This window comes from Mandrillus leucophaeus, unplaced genomic scaffold, assembly GCF_000951045.1.
Source record: "Mandrillus leucophaeus isolate KB7577 unplaced genomic scaffold, Mleu.le_1.0 Scaffold1194, whole genome shotgun sequence".
Lineage (NCBI taxonomy): Eukaryota > Metazoa > Chordata > Mammalia > Primates > Cercopithecidae > Mandrillus > Mandrillus leucophaeus.
Window position 1 is genome coordinate 35,019 of NW_012100254.1, and position 20,572 is coordinate 55,590.

General features: G+C 40.6%; 1 protein-coding gene across 1 annotated transcript in view; it reads right to left on the reverse strand.

The window, feature by feature from the left end:
- Window positions 1-15,774, reverse strand: part of LOC105529848 (complement receptor type 1-like) — a gene marked incomplete at its 3' end in the record, with an annotated part of 49,063 nt that extends 33,289 nt beyond the window's left edge. The window contains 3 exon segments of the mRNA XM_011967095.1: window positions 4,989-5,112; window positions 5,742-5,921; window positions 15,533-15,774. Coding sequence (XP_011822485.1) covers window positions 4,989-5,112; window positions 5,742-5,921; window positions 15,533-15,668 — 440 coding nt within the window.
- Window positions 15,775-20,572: the final 4,798 nt, after the last annotated feature.

Below are 20,572 nucleotides of genomic sequence, written 5' to 3' on the forward strand. Positions count from 1 at the left end.
GGTTCCAAAGACGCAGGTCAACTATCCAATTAAATTACTACTTCCAGAGATTACACTGTTACAGAATTCAGAGGGACATTTTCCACTTGTCAAAGGATTATCTGTCACCTTCCCAAGTTTCACATTCTTCTTGGGACTTTTGGACTTTCTTTTTCTTACCTTCTCAATTGGATGAGCTTTCTCTTCTTTATTACCTTATGACAGTTTTTTATGCAAATCTAAGATGAATTACAGTTTTTCCTACAAATTTCATTTTTTAAAAGATAACACAAACTTCTTGAGTGCAGGGAAGCTGTCATATATATACATGTATATGTGTGTGTATATAGTCGTGTTGCATGTATTTCTTTGCCTTAAAAGTGTGAATGTATGGATGCATGGATGGGCTTTTGTCAACAAGATTCATCAAAGAAGGCCAAAATAGGCCATTCACAGTGGCTCACCCCTGTAATTCCAGCACTTTGGGAGGCTGAGGCAGGAGGATTGCTTGAGCTCAGGAGTTCAAGACCAGCCTGGGCAACACAGTGAGGCACTGTCTCTACAAAAAATTTATAAAAAATCCAGGCATGGTGGCACATTCCTGCAGTCCTAGCTACTCAGGAGGCTGAGGCAGGAAGACTGCTTGAGCTGGGGAGGTTGGGGCTGCAGTGAGTGCTGATCATGCCACTGCACTCCAGTCTGGGCAAAAAAGCAAGACCTTGTTAAAGAAAGAAAAAAGGAAAGAGAAAGAAAGAAAGATGGATGGAAAGAAAGAAAGAAGGAAAGAGAGAAAGAAAGGACAGAAAGAGAGAAAGAAAGAAAGGAAGGAAGGAAGGAAGGAAGGAAGGAAGGAAGGAAGGAAGGGGATTCATAACTAGAAGCAAAGGAAATCCAGGCTGACCAAAAAGAATTGAGCACTCATTTTATACTTAAAATATTAAAGTCAGCAATTCTCAATTAGTATATCTCAAACTGTTCAAAGTGTGCCATAAATGTGGAATAATTTATGACATTTATTTTACGTCACCTTAGACTCTGTTGTGATAGATGGTTGGGTGAAACTAGTCATAGTGAGGGTAGGGTCAAACTTGATAGTACTATACATGAAGGAATGAAGCAATATCAAATAACAGTCATGGTTATTGGTTTAGCGGAGAACTTTGCTTTATGAGCATGTAAGAAAACCTGGCAACATAAAGCTTTATTCAAACAACAAAACAGTGCCAAATGGAGATCAAATAAATAGTTAGACAACAGTGGGTGCTTCTGAAGACACTTGATGCACCGTTGCATTATAGTAGTGATTTATGATGTACTTATTAATGACTTCAATATCATTTTGTTGTTGTTGTTATTGTTATTTTTTTTGAGACAGATTTTCACTCTTGTCGCCAAGGCTGGAGTGCAATGGTGCGATCTCAGCTCACTGCAACCTCCACCTCCCGGATTCAAGAGATTCTCCTGCCTCAGCCTCCTGAGCAGCTGGGACTACAGGTGCCTGCCACCACACTTGGCTGATTTTTGCATTTTTAGTAGAGATGGGCTTCACCATGTTGACCAGGTTGGTCTTGAATTCCTGACTTCAAGTAATCCTCCCACCTTAGCCTCCCAAAGTGCTGGGATTACAGCCACCACACCTGGCCTCATTTTATTTTTGTTTTTAATGCTTTCTAGTATACCACCAAAAATGAAATCATTTTCAATTGCACTGCCAACAGACATACACACAAGTATGAAGTATGTGAACAAATGAAGTGAAGAAGGGCTGCAATCCTATATGTGCGCCTCCTTCTGTCTATTTGTCTTAGGAATAAGGGATCCTGGAGACTCCTCTGTCTTTTGACCTCACTGAGGTTATTTCTCAAAGTGTTCTTTTTGATTTTCTAATCATGGGGGTTGGGATAGGAATGGTGAAGCAAGTTCAAATTTAAGTTGGCATTTTTTTTCTTCCATACTATTGTTCAGTGCTGTAGTACTGAACATTTTAAATATGAGTCAAAAGATAACTTTGTGTTCACTGATCAAGGGGAACAGATAGAAAAATATTTTAATTTATTAAACTTGTCCCTCAAAGTAGATTAAGCGACTGAACAAATAATAGTTTGAACACCTCTCATTCAGAATGTTTATGAGGAAGTAAAGCAGAGAGATGAAATCCATGCTACTTATTGTAAGGGAAGCTCTCATATCCATTTGAACAGATTGAAGCCTTTACATCCTACTCTATCTTTTTGGATCTCCCAGGGAAGAGAGAGTTGTGGATTCACAAAGTTAAGCCATGGTTCAGGAAAAGCCATGATCATTTCGTTGCCAGAAACCACATACAGCATGTGGGTAAACATGTCTAGACTTTTGGGAGTCTCCTCCCCAGAGCCCAAAGAGGGGCAGTGAAGCCTGGGATATTAGTCCCATTTCCATTTTCCTTCTTAATCTATGTGCCTTGAACCAGGTGGATGGGTTAGGAAAAAATGAGAATAAAAAACAAATTTTGCAAATTATTTAGGTTAACACATTTTCTTTTTTTTTTTGAGACAGAGTTTCGCTCTTTTTGCCCAGGCTGGAGTGCAATAGCGTGATCTCGGCTCACTGCAACCTCCACCTCCCAGGTTCAAGTGATTCTCCTGCCTCAGCCTCCCGAGTAGCTGGGATTACAGGCATGCACCACCATGCCTGGCTAATTTTGTATTTTTAGTAGAGACGGGGTTTCTCCATGTTGGTCAGGCTGGTCTTGAACTCCCGACCTCAGGTGATCCACCCGCCTCGGCATCCCAAAGTGCTGGGATTACAGGCATGAGCCGCTGCACCCAGCGGTTAGCATATTTTCAACCTTAAATAATGAGATCCAGAAAATATATTTAAGGATAGAGTTTATTTGAGCACAAAGCTTAAAGGTAGCCACATGGAAGACTTCCAAAGTGGAGGACGTAAAGTATCACTCATATAGGCAGAGAGAGAGAAATTTTAGCAGGATTATATTTTCCATATGGGACCATGAGTAGTTACAGCACTTTGATTTGTTACAGATTGCTACATTCCAAGGAAGATTACTTTATTGCTCCCGGAAAAGGGGTAGTGATCTGAGGGGAAGCCCATCCCCTTGGAAATATAGTAGGAACTTAAAAAAAACTTTTTATTTTGAGATAATCAGATTCACATGCAGGGTATAGTACAGAGAGATCCCAGGTACACTTTACTCAATTTTCCCCTAATAATAACATTTTGCAAAACAATAGTGCAACATCAACATTAAGATATTGACATAGTTCTAATCCACACATTTTGTTCAAATTTCCTGTTTTACCTGTACTTATTTGTGTGCATGTATGTTTATGCACATGTGCCTGTGTATTTATGTCTATGCAGTTTTAAAAAATAGACTTTGTGTTTTAGCATAGTTTTTGGTTCACAGCAATAATGAACAGAAGATACAGAGATTTCCTATGTACTCCCTGGCCCTACACATGGATAGCCTCGCCTATTATAAACATCCTTCACCAGGGTGGTACATATTTTTTGCAACTGATGAACTTACACTGACACATCATGGTCACCCCAAGTCCATAGTTTATATTAGGGTACACTCTTGGTATTGTACACTATATGACTTCGGATAAATTTATTATGACATGTGCCTACTGTTATGGCATCATACAGAGTAGTTTCACTACCCTCAAAATCCTCTGTGCTCTGCCTATTCATCCCTGCTTCTTCCCTAACCCCTGACAACCACTGATCTTTTCACTGTCTCCATAGTTTTGCCTTTTCCAGAATGGCATATACTTGGAATCATATGTTATGTAACCTTTTCAGATTGGCTTCTTTCACTTAGTGGCAGTGAAAAAAGATTCACTAAAAGGTTCCTCTGTGTCTTTCCATGGCTTGATAGCTCATTTACTTTTTGGTATTGAATAATATTCTATTGTATGGATGTACCACAGTTTATCCATTCCCTTGCTAAATGACATCTTGATTGCTTCCAAGTTTTGGCAATTATGAATAAAGCTGTTATAAACATCTGTGTGCAGATTTTTTTTTTTTTTTTTTTGGTGTGAACATGAGTTTTCAATTCCTTTGGATAAATACCAAAAAGGATAACTGCTGGATAATATTGTAAGAGTATGTTTAGTTTTATTTAAAAAACTGCCAAATTCTCTCTCCAAGTCATGGTACCATTTTGCTTTCCTACCAGGAATGAATGAAAATTGTATCCCCCTCACTCCCGAAATATATGGATGTCTTAATCCGCAGTGCTTATTAATGTGATCTTATTTGGAAATGTGGTCTTTGGAGAGGCAATCCAGTTAAGATGAAGTTGTTGGTGTGGGCATTAATCCAATATGACTGGTGTCCTTATTAAAAGAGAGAACTTTGGACACAGACATACACAGACAGGAGAACAGCATGTGAGGACAGAGATCCAGAGGGAAGACAGCCATGTGAAGACAGAGACAGAAACTGGGGTTCTGCTGCCACACGCCAAGGAAGGCCTGGGGCTCCAGAAGCTGGAAGAAGCAAAGAAGGATTCATCCTTACAGGTTTTAGAGGGAGCATGGCTCTGCCAACACTTTGATTTTGCACTTTCAGTCTCCAGAACAGAACTCCAAAAACTTCATTGGTATTAAGCCACCCATTTTGGAGTACTCTGTTACAGCAGCCCTAGCAAACTACTTGTGCTATGAGCATTCAGATTTCTCTCACACAGCTACTCAATGGCCTTCCTTTTTTCCCAGCAATGTCTACTCTGGGTTAAGGCTGTTTGTGTGCTTTGACTATACTCTCCCCCATTTTCGTCCTTCCCACCCAATGAATGTCACACTTTTCATATTTGCACAGCCTTGGTTTCCAGCAAGGATACAGACGATTTTCCCCTGATCTTGTCATACCTTTGCTCATTTCAGTCAGGAGCTAAACACCTGTGTTGAAGCCTTTAAAGAGCAGATGGTAATAGCTTAGTTGTCCTTTCTGAGATGTGACTAGAAGGTAGTATGGCTGTACTAGAACTCTTGAACCAAGAGATGTTGCTGCCAACTCACCCTTCAGTACAAGAATAATTAATTTGGGATCCGAACTGGATGTCTTTGATCACATGCACCATGCCATTCACAGGATCTCTAGGATTACGACATGATTTACCTACAGGAAAGAAACAGAATTTTGGAGCCAAGTAGAGTAAACTGCAAATTTTTTTTAGTACATAAGGTCTCAACCTGCCTGTAGCTTACTGAACACATGCAGTTCTGATGGTTCCACAGATTTTCTTACCTTGAGGAAACTCACTAGACTACCTTGGGATCAGCTCCCTTTCATAAAAAACTTCCCTTTCAGATCTGTTTCATTCCCATATTATGCCTCCCAGAAAAATGTAAACTTTGTTATTATCTGTAATTCAATTCAACTGGTATAATCCAAAGATCTCAAAGCCCAAGATTATCACATCTTTTAGTTATTTAAACCACTTCCCTTTCTTGTCCCAAGTCATTCATTACTTAATTTTAGTCATGTAAATGGGAGACCCCCAGTGAATGGGGATTTTCCCTCAATCATGTCCTGTGATGGCTGTTTCTCATGAAATAAACTTGTAATGAAGGCTCCAGGAACTCAAAGCAGTAACAAGGTATGATCTACAAGAATAATTCTCTTATATATTTTGCACCTTGGCAAACTAATTGTCATATGCAACTCAGTCACAAAATTTGAACAAATTGAATCAGATCTTACAGATGTTTGACTGACAGAGGGGTTCCCACTCCAGAGTTACTTACGTATGCACTTGTCCTTAGCACTTGTCCAGACTGAGTTTTTTAGGCAGATGATAGAAAACGGTCTTCCATAATAACCAGGGCGACATTCATACTTCAGATGTGTCCCAATGGAAAACTCAGACTCATCAATTAGTTCGGTAGGCCTGGCAAATGGAAGCTGTTCTGGGGCATTGCATTGACCTGGAGATCAAGACCATAGCAGCATCAAAGTTAATGAAGAAATTACCATACTTTTTTTTTTTCTTTTTTGAGACAGAGACTGGCTCCATCACCCAGGCTGGAGTGCAGTGGCGCTATCTTGGCTCACTACAACCTCCACCTCGTGGGTTCAAGCAATTGTCCCTACGTCAGCTTCCTGAGTAGCTGGGATTACAGGTGCCCACCATCACACCTGGCTAATTTTCGTATGTTTAGTAGAGACGGGGTTTTACCATGTTGGTCAGGCTGGTCTCGACTCCTGACCTCAGGTCATCTGCCCACCTTAGCCTGCCAATGTGTTGGGATTACAGGAATGAGCCACCGTGACCCTGTTGAAATTCCCATTCTACTTTCTTTCTCTCCAATATACTACATAGATGTGATCAAAAAAGAAAAAGAACACTTCAGTAATAGCCAAGGGGTGCAGGAGTGGTGGCTCATGCCTGTAATTCTAGCACTTTCAGAGGCTAAGGTGGGTGGATCACTTGAGGTCAGGAGTTTGAGACCAGGCTGGCCAACATGGTGAAACCCTGTCTCTCCCAAAATACAAAAAGTTAGCAGAGCATGATTGCATGTGCCTGTACACGTGCCTGTGCACGGCTACTCGGGAGGCTGAGGCAGGAGAATTGCTTGAACCCAGGAGTAGAGGTTGCAGTGAGCCAAGATTGTGCCACTGCACTCCAGCCTGGGTGACAGAGAAAGATCCCATCTTAATAATAATAATAATAATAGCAAAAGGACTGATTCCTTTAGAACAGTAGTCCCCATCCTTTTTAGCACCTGGGACTGGTTTTGTGGAAGACAATTTTTCCTGGAATGGAGGGTGCAGGGGAATGGTTTTGAGATGAAACGGTTCCACTTACATCATCAGGCATTAGATTCTCATAGGGAGCACGCAACCTAGATTCCTCGTATGCACAGTTCACAATAGAGGTTTTGCTCCTATGAGAATCTAATGCTGCCACTGATCTGACAGGAGGTGGAGCTCAGACAGTAATGCTTGGCTGCTCACCTCCTACCGTTCTGCCCAGTTCCTAACGGGCCACCGGACAGTACTGGTTCATGGCCCAGGGGCTGAGGAAACCTGCTTTAAAAGATGCCTCAGAAATAAGCTCCTTTTTAAAAAATCAGCATCCATCCATTCAAAAAGTCTCTGCTAGTTTGAAGGCAACTAAGCTATTTATATCATCTTTCACTAAAGGAGGAGCTGCATTTCACAGCTTCAAAATTTAGTTAATCAGTAAGTGCCTGTGCTGTGGCTTCATCTCTCCCATCATCATGCATAATTCTTTCTTGTAATGAGATCAGTCAGTGAATCCAATCTGTTAATATTTATTCAAATCTTCTAGATGCTTACTGATTTTGGGGGGACTACTTGGTTTACTAGATACTAAATGAGTTGTACTAAAATATTTTATTTATTGTACATTTGTCTATTTCTTTTTATAATGTTGTCCATCTATTATTTTATATATTTTGAGGTTATCAGGATTATAAAAAGTTAAATTGCTATATTTTATGGTAGAGCAACCTTCTTTATTATAATAAAATATCTCTATCTCTAGAAATGAATCTTGCCTAAAATTCTACTTTGTTTACTTTATTTGTGGGACAAATAAAAAATAAATAATGAGTTGGGAGATCTACTCCCCAATATATAAGTGCTTACTTTGAATATAGAGTAGTCACCCACGTATCTGTGGGGGACATGTTCCAAGACATTAGCCAATACCTGAAACCTCAGATAGTACCAAACCTGATAGCTGTCAACTAGAACACATTTCTGTTCACATTTTCCACCCACAAATTTAATGCCTTTCCCCTCTTAACTAAGCACTTAGCATGCACTGTGGTTGTAACTTTTGCAGTTTGAAATGTGACCACAAAACTAGCACAGATTTATTTTTCCTTCTTCACAATTTCATCGTTAGAAGATTCCTTCTTACCTTAGGTCTTAGCAACTTTAACATACAATGTTTTTCTTTCCTTATTAAGTGAACAACTTTCACCTTTTCACTTAAAGGAAGCACTTGCTACTAAACTGGACCCTAATGGTAATGAACTCCCCTATTAGGCTCAGCTAAAATTTTGAGAATCTATATGGAAAGATGTGGTAGGCTAAGTAAGGACCTCTCAAAGACATCCATGTTCTGATCCCTGAAGCCTGTGAATGTTACCTGTAATGGTAAAAGGGCTTTGCAGATGTGATTAAGAATCTTGAGATGTACAGATTATCCTGGGTTATCTAGGTGGGCCTTAAATGTAATCACAAGGGTCCTCATAAAAGGGAGGTAAGAGGGTGAAAGGAGACAGAAGAAAGATATTTAAAGACACTATGGTGCTGGTTTGGAAGGTAGAAGAAGGAGGCCATGAGCCAAAGGATGGAAGCAGACCCTGGAAACTGGAAACAGCAAGAAAACCCCTTCTCCCCTGGAGCCTACACAAGGAACACAGCCCTATGGATCTATTTTAGATGTCAGTCTCCAGAACTGGAAGAGAATACATTTCTGTCGTCTTAAGCCACTAAGTTTGTGGAAATTTGTTACAGCAGCAATAGAAAACTAATACAAAAAGAGAATGGTATATAACGTTAAAAATGTTGGGTTCATAGATTGAACTTTGAACCCAATGTCTTCTACTTAATGGCTATGAGGTCTTAGGCAAACTGCTTAATCTTGCTGAGCCTCAGTTTCATCTTCATAAAGGGACTAATATTTTCCTACCAGGTTTGTAGGAAGAATCAAAAGTAGTATATGCTCTCACATACACAGAAGCACTTCATAAGTTATACTTATGATTATTACCCTTAGAAAAGGCGGGGGACTTCTAAGAGTTAAATTTTATCATTCTGCTAAAGTGGGAGTGCTTGCTTTGCTTCCAAGAGTTTATTTTCTGCTCCTTTGCAGAGCTAGTTTAGAATGAGCCTATGTTGTTGGGAATGCACTGGATGACCTCAGTGATTGGGGACCTCAGCTCTCCTGAGTGAAGATGCCCCCGATTCAGCCTGGAACTTCTCTTCTGCATCTCATGAGCTCCATCATAGTGCCCACGGGATCCCGGACAGAGAGGAGAATTGCTAAGGTTGCCTTTTCCCTGTTGACAATGGCTTTAGTCAGAATTGGAAGCCTAACTCTGTGCTTTCTACTGAAGCAAAGGATGATGCTCCAAGAAAGCTCATATTTCTCACTTATTTTTCCCAGACAGCCTGTATCCATCATCACACATTTGCTTTATTAAGCCAGCAGTTGTTAAACAAGGATGCCCTTATCTATGTTTCCTGCTTCATCTCATGCCACTTGGTCCCCTCACCAAGGTGTGGCCCTTTCCCCTTTTTCAGTTTCCCGAAGACACACATTTTTCCCCTGTCTATGATATTCCTTCTGTGTGACGCACTTTTATCTTTGCTCTGACTTTGATTCTTCCTCCAGGTGTCTGTTAAAATGGTACTTTCTTATCGAAGCCTTCCCTGGCCTGTCTATGGCCATACCGCCCTGAACACACCCAATCTCATCTGAAGCCTTCCCTGACTCTCTTAGGGATTTGGCATTGTTTGTTATTACAATTTGTGCCTTTTATCTTTGTGTGCTTTTAGAAGGATCTATTTCTCTCAATAGATATTAAACATGAATAATTTAAAGGCAAGAGATGATGTGTTTTTTGTACCTCTAAATTAATACCTAGTCCTGGTGCTTAACACTTAATCATAAGCACTCAATGCATATTTGTTGCAAAGAACAACAAATGAAGAATTACTTATAAAACTTAAAAAAAAATCAAGAATTCAAGCTATGTCCCCCAAATCTCTGATTTAGTTGGTCTAGTTTAGAGCCCAGGAGTCTACATTTTTAAAAATTTTCACAGCTGATTTTGATAGATAACAGCACTTTGAGAACCACTGTAAAAACAAAAACAAAACAAAAAAAAAAACAAAAAAAAGCACAAAAAAAAACCTGAGTAAAACAGTTCCTGTTATTTTCAGTGTTATGCATTCACCTTTCCTCTAATTGATACATGGGATAAAATAGAATTTCGATATTTGTCTTATCCATTGATGCTGGACAAAGGAAGAAATTCCAAGTGAAGCGCCTAGTGCCAAAAGCTGTATTAAGAGAGGGTAAATGTCACAGCAAAGCTTGCAACAAGAGGATAGAACAAGACCTAAAGTAACAAAACAAATTGAATGAACCATTCTTGGAAAGAAGTTCCTTCCCCTTACGTACATAATATTCTTACCTGCGTAGTAGTATATGAATAGTGTAGGTAATTATAAAAAGTAAAGTTGTATAATAGCTCAAAAAAGGAATATATGAGCCTTCAACAAAGAAAGCTTGATATAGTTTCCTTTCCCTCCTTTATTACCAATCCGTCAATTGCGGCTAGTTCCTATGATAAATATATTAATATAAACTCCATAAACTGAAGACCTACCATAATTTTAAAAAGTTTTTATAGCTTTCTCAAGATATATTATATACAATGATTGATTAGTATTTAAAGTACACAATTCGATTACTTATATGTATGCATTGTGAAACCATCACCAAAATGAAGACAATAAACATTTCCATCATACACCCCACCCCCCCAGAGTTCCCTCATGTCCTTCTGTAATCCATCCAAACATCCACTTCCTTCCCTAGGCAACCTTCAACGTGTTTTCTCTTACTACAGATTGATTTGACTTTCTAAAATTTCGTATAACCCGAATCACCTCGTTTATATCCTATCGTATAAAGGAAATCACTCAGGTGCTTTTCTCTTACTACAGATTGATTTGACTTTCTAAAATTTCATATAACCTGAATCACTTCGTTTATATCCTATTGTATAAAGGAAATCACTCAGGTTTTTTTTTTTTTTAATGTTTTAGCCTTTACACAACATAATTAGAGATCCATCTAGATTGCTGCACATATAAAAATTGTTTCCTTTTGTTGCTGAGTGATATTCATTGTATAAATATATCTTAATTTAGTTTATCCATTCACTTGTTCAGGGACATTTGGATTGTTTCCACTTGTTGGTTATTACAAACAAAACTGCTATGAAAATTCACGTACAAGTCTTTGTGTGGACATATGATTTCATTGCTCTTGGGTAAAAAACTAAAGAGTAAAATGCTGAGTAACATGACAGCGTGTGTGTCTAAGGTTTTAAGAAGCTGTTGAACTATTTTCTGAAGTTAATGTTATAATTTTACCTGCCAAATAGCAGTATATTATAATTCCAGTTGCTTCACCTTATCGCCAACACTTGGCTTAGTCAATCTTTTTAAAGTTAGCCATTCTAGTGGGTATATATTGTTATCTCCTTTTCGGTTTTGTCTTATATGACTCAGCCCACTTTCACATTCTCCTGGTTCAGATCTTCCATTCAAAGCAAGTTGATTTATTCTGTGCTATACACACAATTAACACATAATCACTTTCATGTCTGTTGAAATATAAGCTATCAACCCAAAGAACACTCCTGCTTTCCATTCTGCACACTTACCCTTTAAGGAATAGACTTGCACTTGCTTTGCTTAGGCACCTCTTTCAGTTTAAAAAAAAAAAAGCATGCACTTTCAAAATATATAAATTTATAAATTATATATGTACTCAAACATAAATTTTATGTCTCAATATAAATTTTTTGAAATGTAATACAGATAAAATAAATATTTTAAATGCCTTGTTAATCATTATGACTTAACACAATCATTAGTTGACATCTAATGGGACAAAAAACAGCCACAGTGAGTTTCTCTGGTCACAGTAGTGAATGTAAAGCTGTATGTCAACTGTCTTCATGATACTTTCTAGATTTTTTGGTTTCATCAAGTTGTGATCAGCTGTGATTAGACTGACAGCATTTATTCCTCTTAATGCCTCTGACAAAAAATGTGTATACATGTGTCTTTGCGGGGAGGGTGAGAGGGATTGTCAACTCTGCCATTTTCTTGTTTTCTGGAGTTGGTTTTATTACAGGGATCTTCACCCAGTATTTCTGTGTAGGACACTTTTGATGTTACCTGTCCAAATGTGAAGATTATTTTAGATTAAAATAGATAATATAAATCATACATCCACTCATCTGAGCATATGTAAACCAGAATAAAGCACAGAAAGCAAATTGGAACTTCCCTTCTTTCTTGCACCTTTACCTAGCAGGGATAACCAAACCAGATCCTACATGAGGACCAGATGAGGGCGCCAGAGTTCACCCTATGCTAAACACTGCCTGGTAAAGCTTAATTTGCGTACTATTTTATGGCTCAGAATGTGGTCTATCCCCATGAATGTGAGCCGGAGAATACGTGTTCTGTTGCTGTTGGATGAAGTCACCTATATATGTCAATTATATCCAAGTGGATTGATGGTGCTGTTGAGTTCAAGTATGTCCTTATGGATTTTCTGCCTGCTGAATCTGCCCATTTCTGATAAGGAGACTTCAGCACCTTTTCTGATATCAGAAAGATATCATAGAAGTCTCCAACTATGATAGTAAATCCATCTATTTCTCCTTGCAGTTCTATGGGTTTTGCCTCACATATTTTGTCTCTCTGTCAGGTGCATACATATGGGATATTGTTATGTCTTCTTGGATAAGTGGCCCCTTTATCATTATATGATGCCCCTCTTTATCCCTAATAATTTTTCTTGGTCGGAAGTCTGCTGTGTTTGAAATTAACACAGTTACTCCTGCTTTCTATAACTAGCATTAGCATGGTATATCTTTATCCATTTACTTTTAATATATATCGTCTATATTTTAAATGGTCTTGTTGTACACAATATATTGTTGGGTCTTGTTTCTTGATCCACTCTGATGATCTCTGTTTCAAATGGTGCATTTAGATCATTGGCACTCAAAATTATTGTTGATATGGTTGGTTTAGTGTTTGTTACTGGTTTCTATTTGTTGCCTTTGTTCTCTTGTTCTGTGTTTCTACTTTTTGTCTTCCATTCTTTTCCTGCCCTTTATTGTTTTATTGGTTTCCTTCCTTCCTCCTTCCCTCCCTCCCTCCCTTCTTCCTCCTTCCTTCCTTCCTTCCTTCCTTCCTTCCTTCCTCCGTTCTTTCTCTTTTGATATGTAGTTGGCCTCTGTCACCCAGGCTGGAGTGCAATGGCATGATCTCCGCTCACTGCAACCTCCATCTCCCAGGTTCAAGCGATTCTCATGCCTCATACCTCAGTCTCCCGAGTAGCTGGGACTACAGGCACCCGCCATCATGCCTCGGTAATTTTTGTATTTTTGTAGAGACAGGGTTTCACTATGTTGGCCAGGCTGGTCTTGAACTCCTGACCTCAGGTGATCCACCCACCTCAACCTCCCAAAGTGCTGGGATTACAGGCATGAGCCACCGTTCCCGGCCCTCTTTATTGTTTTAACTGAACATTTTATATGATGCAATTTTCTCTTTCTTATTCACATATAATTATCATTCTTTTTTTCACTTTTTTCAGTAGTTGTCCTACATTTGCAATATCTATTTGCAGCTAATCTAAGTCCTCTTTCAAATAGCCCTATACCACTTCACGGGTACTGTGAGTTAATCATAATAACAAACCAATCCTAGTTCCTCTGCTATGTTTTGTATAGAAATAAATATCCCCATAAACTGTCCTATGCAACCTGTTTCTGGATTCACTCTTTAAGTGCTAGTAAATCCATACACCTTTCACTCACACTTTCCTGATCGTAGGAGCTAAGACTTCTCCCTTTTCAGTAATCCTGCAGTCTTGCATGACTTCTTAGCCATGATTTTTCAGACATGCATGGGGGTTTTCAGATTACAAAACACTGTCACATGCATTACACCATCTGATTTTCAAAATACCTCTTTCAGAGATCAGGATGTCAGTTATGCTCATTTTATACATGTGGACACTGAAGGTCAGTGATGTGACTTAACTTACTGGGTCCAAGACCCCAGCTGGTAAGTAGCAGAAGCTGGAAAAAGCCGAGCCCTGGCTTCCTAATAAGTAGATTTCATAAAACTCCACCACCTACTTCTACATGCATATACCTTGGGTGCATAGCTCTTATACTTCTTTAAAATTCTAAAGGACCGTGCACACTGGAAACATCCATCAGCATTTTAAAATTTAAATTATGTCAGCAAGAAAATTTCCAGGTAGTATAGTTTAGGCTGTTTCACATTTGGAGGTTATTGTGATAACCTCAGTAATTTTTTTATTTTTGCAATTAATAGTGTCTGGGATTGTTTATAACAGTAACTTAATCAACATAGGCAAACTAAAACAACATTCTAGTAAGAAAAGGGTCAGTACTCACAAGGATGACACAAATTCTTAAGCACTGACAACAGATTGCTTAACTTACTGGGCATGCTTCTCTCCTAAAAATAAAATTATAAGTTTTATCATATCTCTTCACCTGACAGGTTACTTTCTGGTGCCTAAGGAGATCAAATAGTAATAACAACTCTTGCGGGAACTTGGTTTTAATTTATTTTATTTTTTACTCTTTTAGAGAAGAAGGAACACTCAAATAAAGAATGCAAAATGTCTAGTAGCAGAGAAGGGCGAACCTGGAGTTGTCAGAAGAGGCTGGACAGAAACAACCAAGACTGTCACTTCAATTGAGATGTTGCCAGTGAGTCTAGGCAAACAAGAAGACTTCCGGGGAGCCCAAAAATAATAATAGAAGGGTTCTAATTGAAGATGTTTACCTATGTGAAGTTAAGAAAAAGGAAGAGATGCGGCCTCAAAATTTCCATAGTAGTTATAATAATAGGCTTTATTTTGCACTAAACACATCCCTAAAATGCGAACTGTAAACATATCTACTGTTCCTTCTACCTGCAGCGGTTACACTGCACGTTCTGGGGCTGCCCTTACTCCTCTAATCTCCAAGTGCCTGGCATACATCTGTCTTAAAATATACTATCAGTCAAGTGCAAGGGTGATGATAGCGGTGGTGGCTGGGGGTGGGGGACGAGGACAGTTCTATGCGGGGCAGTTGTCAGGTAATACCTGCATCCCTAGGACTGCTTGTCTAAACACCACTGGGAGCAAAATGCAGAGGCAATGGTTGGGGGGATAGAAATGGACTCGGGGACAGGCCCTGTGTTAGACACTCGACAGACTTTATGCCACTGAGGCAGCAACTCCACAATGCACAGATATCAATGTCCCCATTTTACAGAAGAGCAAACAGACTTAGGTGTGCTAAGCTGCCTCATAGTTAAGTTTCTAGGACCAGAACTCAGGTTTGTCGGATCCCCAAGTCCCCTTTCGCTAGGATCAACGCCATGCTCCGCTATAGCCAGCCTAGACTGTGAATACACAAATGCAAGGAATTTCATGCGACACCCGCTCAGCATCTGCGCCTTCCTCTGCGCTGGTCACGACTTAAGCCCCATGCACATGGGGACTCCACGCTTACCCAGAAGCAGCGAGGGTCTCCAGTGCGCAGAAGGATCCCAGACCCGCCGCCCTGCCGGTTCGCGCGCTCAGCCCACCCATCGCACTGCCTTCGGACCCGGGCGCCCAGAGCAGCGCAGCCCAGCGAAGCACGAGAGTTCCCTGCGGGACCCCGGGTGCCTCGTCCGCCCAGGCGCCTCCCCACGCCCGCCCGCGTCTCACCCCAGGCCACCGGCAGCGCGAGCAGCACCACAACCGCCAACAGGGATCCTCCGCAGCAGAAGAGGAGACGGGGCTCCGGCGGCCCAACAGGCTCCGGGCTTCTTGGAGAAGAGGCCCTCATTCTCCCCAAGCACATCTACAAACCAGATTTGTTCTCGAAGAAAGCTGAAATAAAAGGAAAAGAGCAGTACAAAGAGGAGTGACCAATCCTTGTGCTCCGCGCCCAGGGTATGGGGAGGGCTGCGGGGTTCCGGGACAAAATGCTTTTGACCACAGCTTCCTCTTCATGGGCGAGGCCATGTTTACTCCCCATTTGCATTGTTTCTAACGGGTTTCTCTGGCAGAGCCCACCTTGCGGACCCAGGTGCAGCAGCAGAGCTTGACAATGCTTGGGCTTCCGATGGGTCGCGCGTGCGACGCTCTGCGCTTACAGACAAAGGTGGTGGATGACGGCAGCTCGCCTCCAAACAGCCTGCTTGACTATTCCTCTTTGCAAGAATGTGTGTGGGAAGGTCAGCTAATGAAATGCCTGGTCTCTGTGTTGAAGCGCAATTGCAGGCGATGTGTACAGTGTACAGAGAATGTGAAGAACCAATTTCCTTATCGTGAATTGAGATGTCAGGCCATCGTAAGATTTTTAAAAAGGGAGAGACGATCAGATATACATCTTTAAAATGTATATCTGTGTATAGTATGAAAGGTAGATTAGAATAGGGCAGTAATGGAGAGGGGAGACCAGTCAGGGAGCTTTTGCTGACATCCAAGTGAGGTTTGATGGCGGCCCTGACTGGGTGGATAAAGTGGATAATTAACAAAGATTTTGGAGATGAAATAAACAGTTGCTTGTGTACTGGATATTGGTTACTTCCTTTCTTAAGGTTGGTGGTGAGAAGAAAGCAATCAAGAGTTAACCCCAGGATTAAAAATGGATGGTGGTGCTACTTATTGAAATAAGAAATATGGATGTAGGAGTGACAGATTTAGGGTGACGGTTAAGTATTCAAGGATGAATTTATTCCTCCTATCTATCTGTGATCCTGTGCCCTTTAACCAATCTGTCTTTATCTCCCATTGTCTCTCCCTTCCCCAGCCTCTGGTAACCAGTACTCTACTCTCTACTTCTATGAGATGAGCTTTTTTAGAGTCCACATATGACTGGTATCATACAGGATTTGTCTTTCTGTGCGCACTGGTTTCCATTAGGCTTTCTCCCAAAATTCTAGTGGAAGAAATGTCTACTTTGATCATATCACTTATCACACTTTTTAATACATCCAGTGACATTCTTTTAAGGATTTGCTATCATCATTTCAAGTTATTCTCGACAGAGTAATGGGAGAAGCAGTTAGATTGTAGTAGGCTTAGGAAAAGAGAAGAGGAGAAGGCTCAGTTTCCCAGTTTTCCATCACATGCTATCAGAAGGTGCCACTCCTTACCACTTCTGCTGGTATCCATCTCCTAGTGTCTACTTTCTCCCCTCATTCCTTGAAGGTTTTAGCTCCTGGCTCATGGCCACCTTCTTCACTATTACTTCTGCCACAGTACCTGGTGATTTCAATATTCACAGCAATAGTATTTTCAAATCCCTGGCCTTAAAGTGCCTTGACCTCTTCTCTGCCTGTGGTCTTGTCCTCTACTCTCCTCTGACACTAATGCTCATGTGCATGATCTGAAACTTGTCACTGTCACTGCAACCCTCAATGATTTCAGTGATCCCACTCTTTAACCACCAATCCTACTCTTCTCTTTTACCATTAAACTGAATCCAGCAATCTTTGTCTGTCTCAGTGCCTGCAACCCATTGATCCTACCGCTCTCTCTCTCAGCCTCTCACCTCCTTCGTGTCTTCACTTTCATCACTACCTGGTTAAATTCCATACTCTGTCATTATAATCATCATCTTGCACCCACCATTAGCCCCCTCACCCTTCTCTTGCTTTATTATAGGCATTAGACAAATCAACAATCCTGGTTAGAATCAATTCTCCATTATTTTGCTCCCATACCTGTGAAACTGAATGTGACTGGAAAAGACACAGAGATACAATGACTAGCCTTACTTTAGTAACAAAGAATTTCAAATGGACCATTGTACTGCTGCCTGACATTTCCACTATTTTTTGTCTAATCTATTTATTCTCCCATTCTCCTAAATGACTATTTCATATTTTTGACATTTATTTCTGACACCTTCTCCAACATTCCTAATCTCTGTGAATAGCTTTGTTTCTTTCTTTATTGAGAAAATAGAAACAATCAAATAGATCTACAATTTTCTACCATCGCTCCACCAAAATTCTTGTATTTGGCCCATGTAACCTCCTTCTCTCTTGTTAGTGTATTTATACTGTCCACAGTCTAAGTCTAAGGGTGATCTCTCCGCTTGTTCCCTAGATTCAGTTTGCTCTCACTCGCTCAAGGAAACCAGCAATTCTCACTTTCTCCAGCATTATCATACCCCTCTTTCTGCTGGATTTTTACCATCAGCATGCAAACAAATTATTTCTCCAAGTACAGCAGGTGTGTTTTTCTCTTCAGTTTGTTTCCTCCCATTTCATAGTCCTTTTGCTTAGAACGATCTTTGCCCAGATATCTGTCTGCATGGCTACTGCCTCATCTTCTTGAGTTATTTGGCTCAAATGAGACCTTCGTAATGGAGCCTTTCTTGACCACTATTTAAAATTGCACATTAATTCAGAACTTCCTTTCCTTTTTGCTTGTTTTATATAGATTAAAACATTATACTTATCATTTTTTTCATTTTATTACCATCTGAAAATCTGCTTATTGTGTCTCTCCCACTAGAATAAAAGCTGCATGAGAACATGTCAGTTTACCACTGCCAAATCCCATGACCTAAAATAATGCTTAGCACAGAGAAGGAGTTCTACAATTATTTCTTGAATGAATGACTACAATGGTTGAGACAGCTAAGGTCAACCACTCTTTCAGAAAATTTGGTAGTAGACAGATAGTTTAAAAGAGAAACATAGATGGTTTGGGGGAAGATTTGTTTTCAGATAGAGGGGAAGGTGGATATCTGTTGCTCTAAATGTGTCCCTTCCTCTGGGATTTGCCCCTAGGTTTTTCCATTGAGAAATCCCCTTTTTCCCATAGTTCAGTGTGATTCTGGAAGACTATGGTTTCTCGACCTCCATATTATTGACATCGTGGACCAGATAATTCTTCGTTCTGGAGGGCTGTCTTGTGCCTTAGAGAATGTGTAGCAGTATCCCTGGCCTCTACCCACTACAGGCCAGAAGCACTTCCCTCTTCCAGTTGTAGTAACCAAAAATGTCTCTAGACACTGCCAAATGTCATTGGGAGGGCAAAATCATCCCACTTGAGAACCAATGAGGTAGACCAACCCTACCCCTATCTCCAAGGCTGGGCGGGCAACTCAGGCCTTGCCCTGTGTTTATTTCACTGTCTTGCTCCTAGTTATTGCTTCCTTTGGGGACATGTAACCCTATTTGGAGAATGAGAGCTATTGAAGGGACTTTTGAAAGACTTATTGGACAATAGAAGCTCTTTGTACTGGAAAGCTAAGCTGATGAGACATGCACTTCACATTGTAAGCAAATATTTTGCTGGTTTTTAGGGAGTTTCTTCCAGAGAATGAAGCCAGCAAGGCAAAGCAGAAGGAGAAGATATTCCTGAAGGCATGCTTTGACTATTCCTGTTTTGACAAGAGCCAACTACACGCCTGGCCTTTTCTGTCATGTGATTTAGTAAAATTCATTTTTGGTTTAAGCCAGTGTGAGGTGGATTTCTGTCACATGCAGCTCATCAGGTCTTGGCTTCAGGAGTTTTGGAGGTGGAACGAAGGAGCCAGTGATGAGAGAGGGTCTAACTAAAGGAACAATGTCCTGGAAAAGACAGAAAGGGATGAGGAGAGAAAGATATAGGCTGTGAAAAGTGTAAGACAGACATGATGGTAAGGGTGAGTGGACGTAGATATGATGGAGGGTGGAGGGAGAGGAAGTTGAGAGAATTACCCTCGGATATTTTCATCATCCCTTAATAGAAGGAAGAAAGAATGAATGTAGAATAGATGGCTTGAGGTGAGTGAACAGACAACATGGGGAAATGAAAGTGTTGGTGACTGTACATGAATAAAAGATGCTGAAGAGCATCCTACTTCTGGATATGGATCCAAAAGAATTGAAAGCAATGTCTGAAAAGATATCTGCACATCCATGCTCATGGAAGCACTATTCACAATAGCAAAGAGGTGGAAACAACCTGATATGGTTTGGATCTGTGTCTGCACCAAATATCATGTCGAATTGTAATCTCCAGTGTTGGAGAGGGGCCTAGTGGGAGGTGACTGGATCATAAAGGTGGATTTCTCTTGAATGGATTAGCTTGGTACTGTATAGGGAGTGAGTTCTCACCAAATCTAGTAGTTTAAAAGTGTGTTGCACCTGCCCCCTCTCTCTCTTCTTCCTGCTCCCACCGTATGGGATGCCTTTCTCCCCCTTTGCCTTCCTCCATGGTTTTGAGTTTCCCAAGGCCTCCCTAGAAGGCAGGAAGAAATCAGCATCATGTTTCCTGTACAGACCCTGGAACCATAAGCCAATTAAACCTCTTTTGTTTATAAATTACCGAGCTTCAGGTATTTCTAATACAGAAAATTGGTACCCAGGTGTGGGTCATTGCTATAAAGATACCTGAAAATGTGGCAGCAACTTTGGAATTAGGTAACAGACAGAGGTTGGAAAAATATGGAGGGCTCAGAAGAAAGCTGTGTTCCCATCCAAATCTCATGTAGAATTGTAATCCCCAGTTGTTGGAGGTGGGACCTGGTAGGAGGTGATTGGATCATGAGGGTGGATCCTTCATGAATGGTTTAGCACCATACCCTTGGTGCTGTTCTAGTGTGTGGCACCTCCCCTCTCTCTCCCTTGCTCCTGCTTCTGCCATGTAAAACATGCCTGGCTTCCCTCTTTACCTTCTGCCCTAATTGTCTGTTTGCTGGGGGCCTCCCCAGAAGCTGAGCAGATGCCAGTATCATGCTTCTCATACAATCTGTGGAAC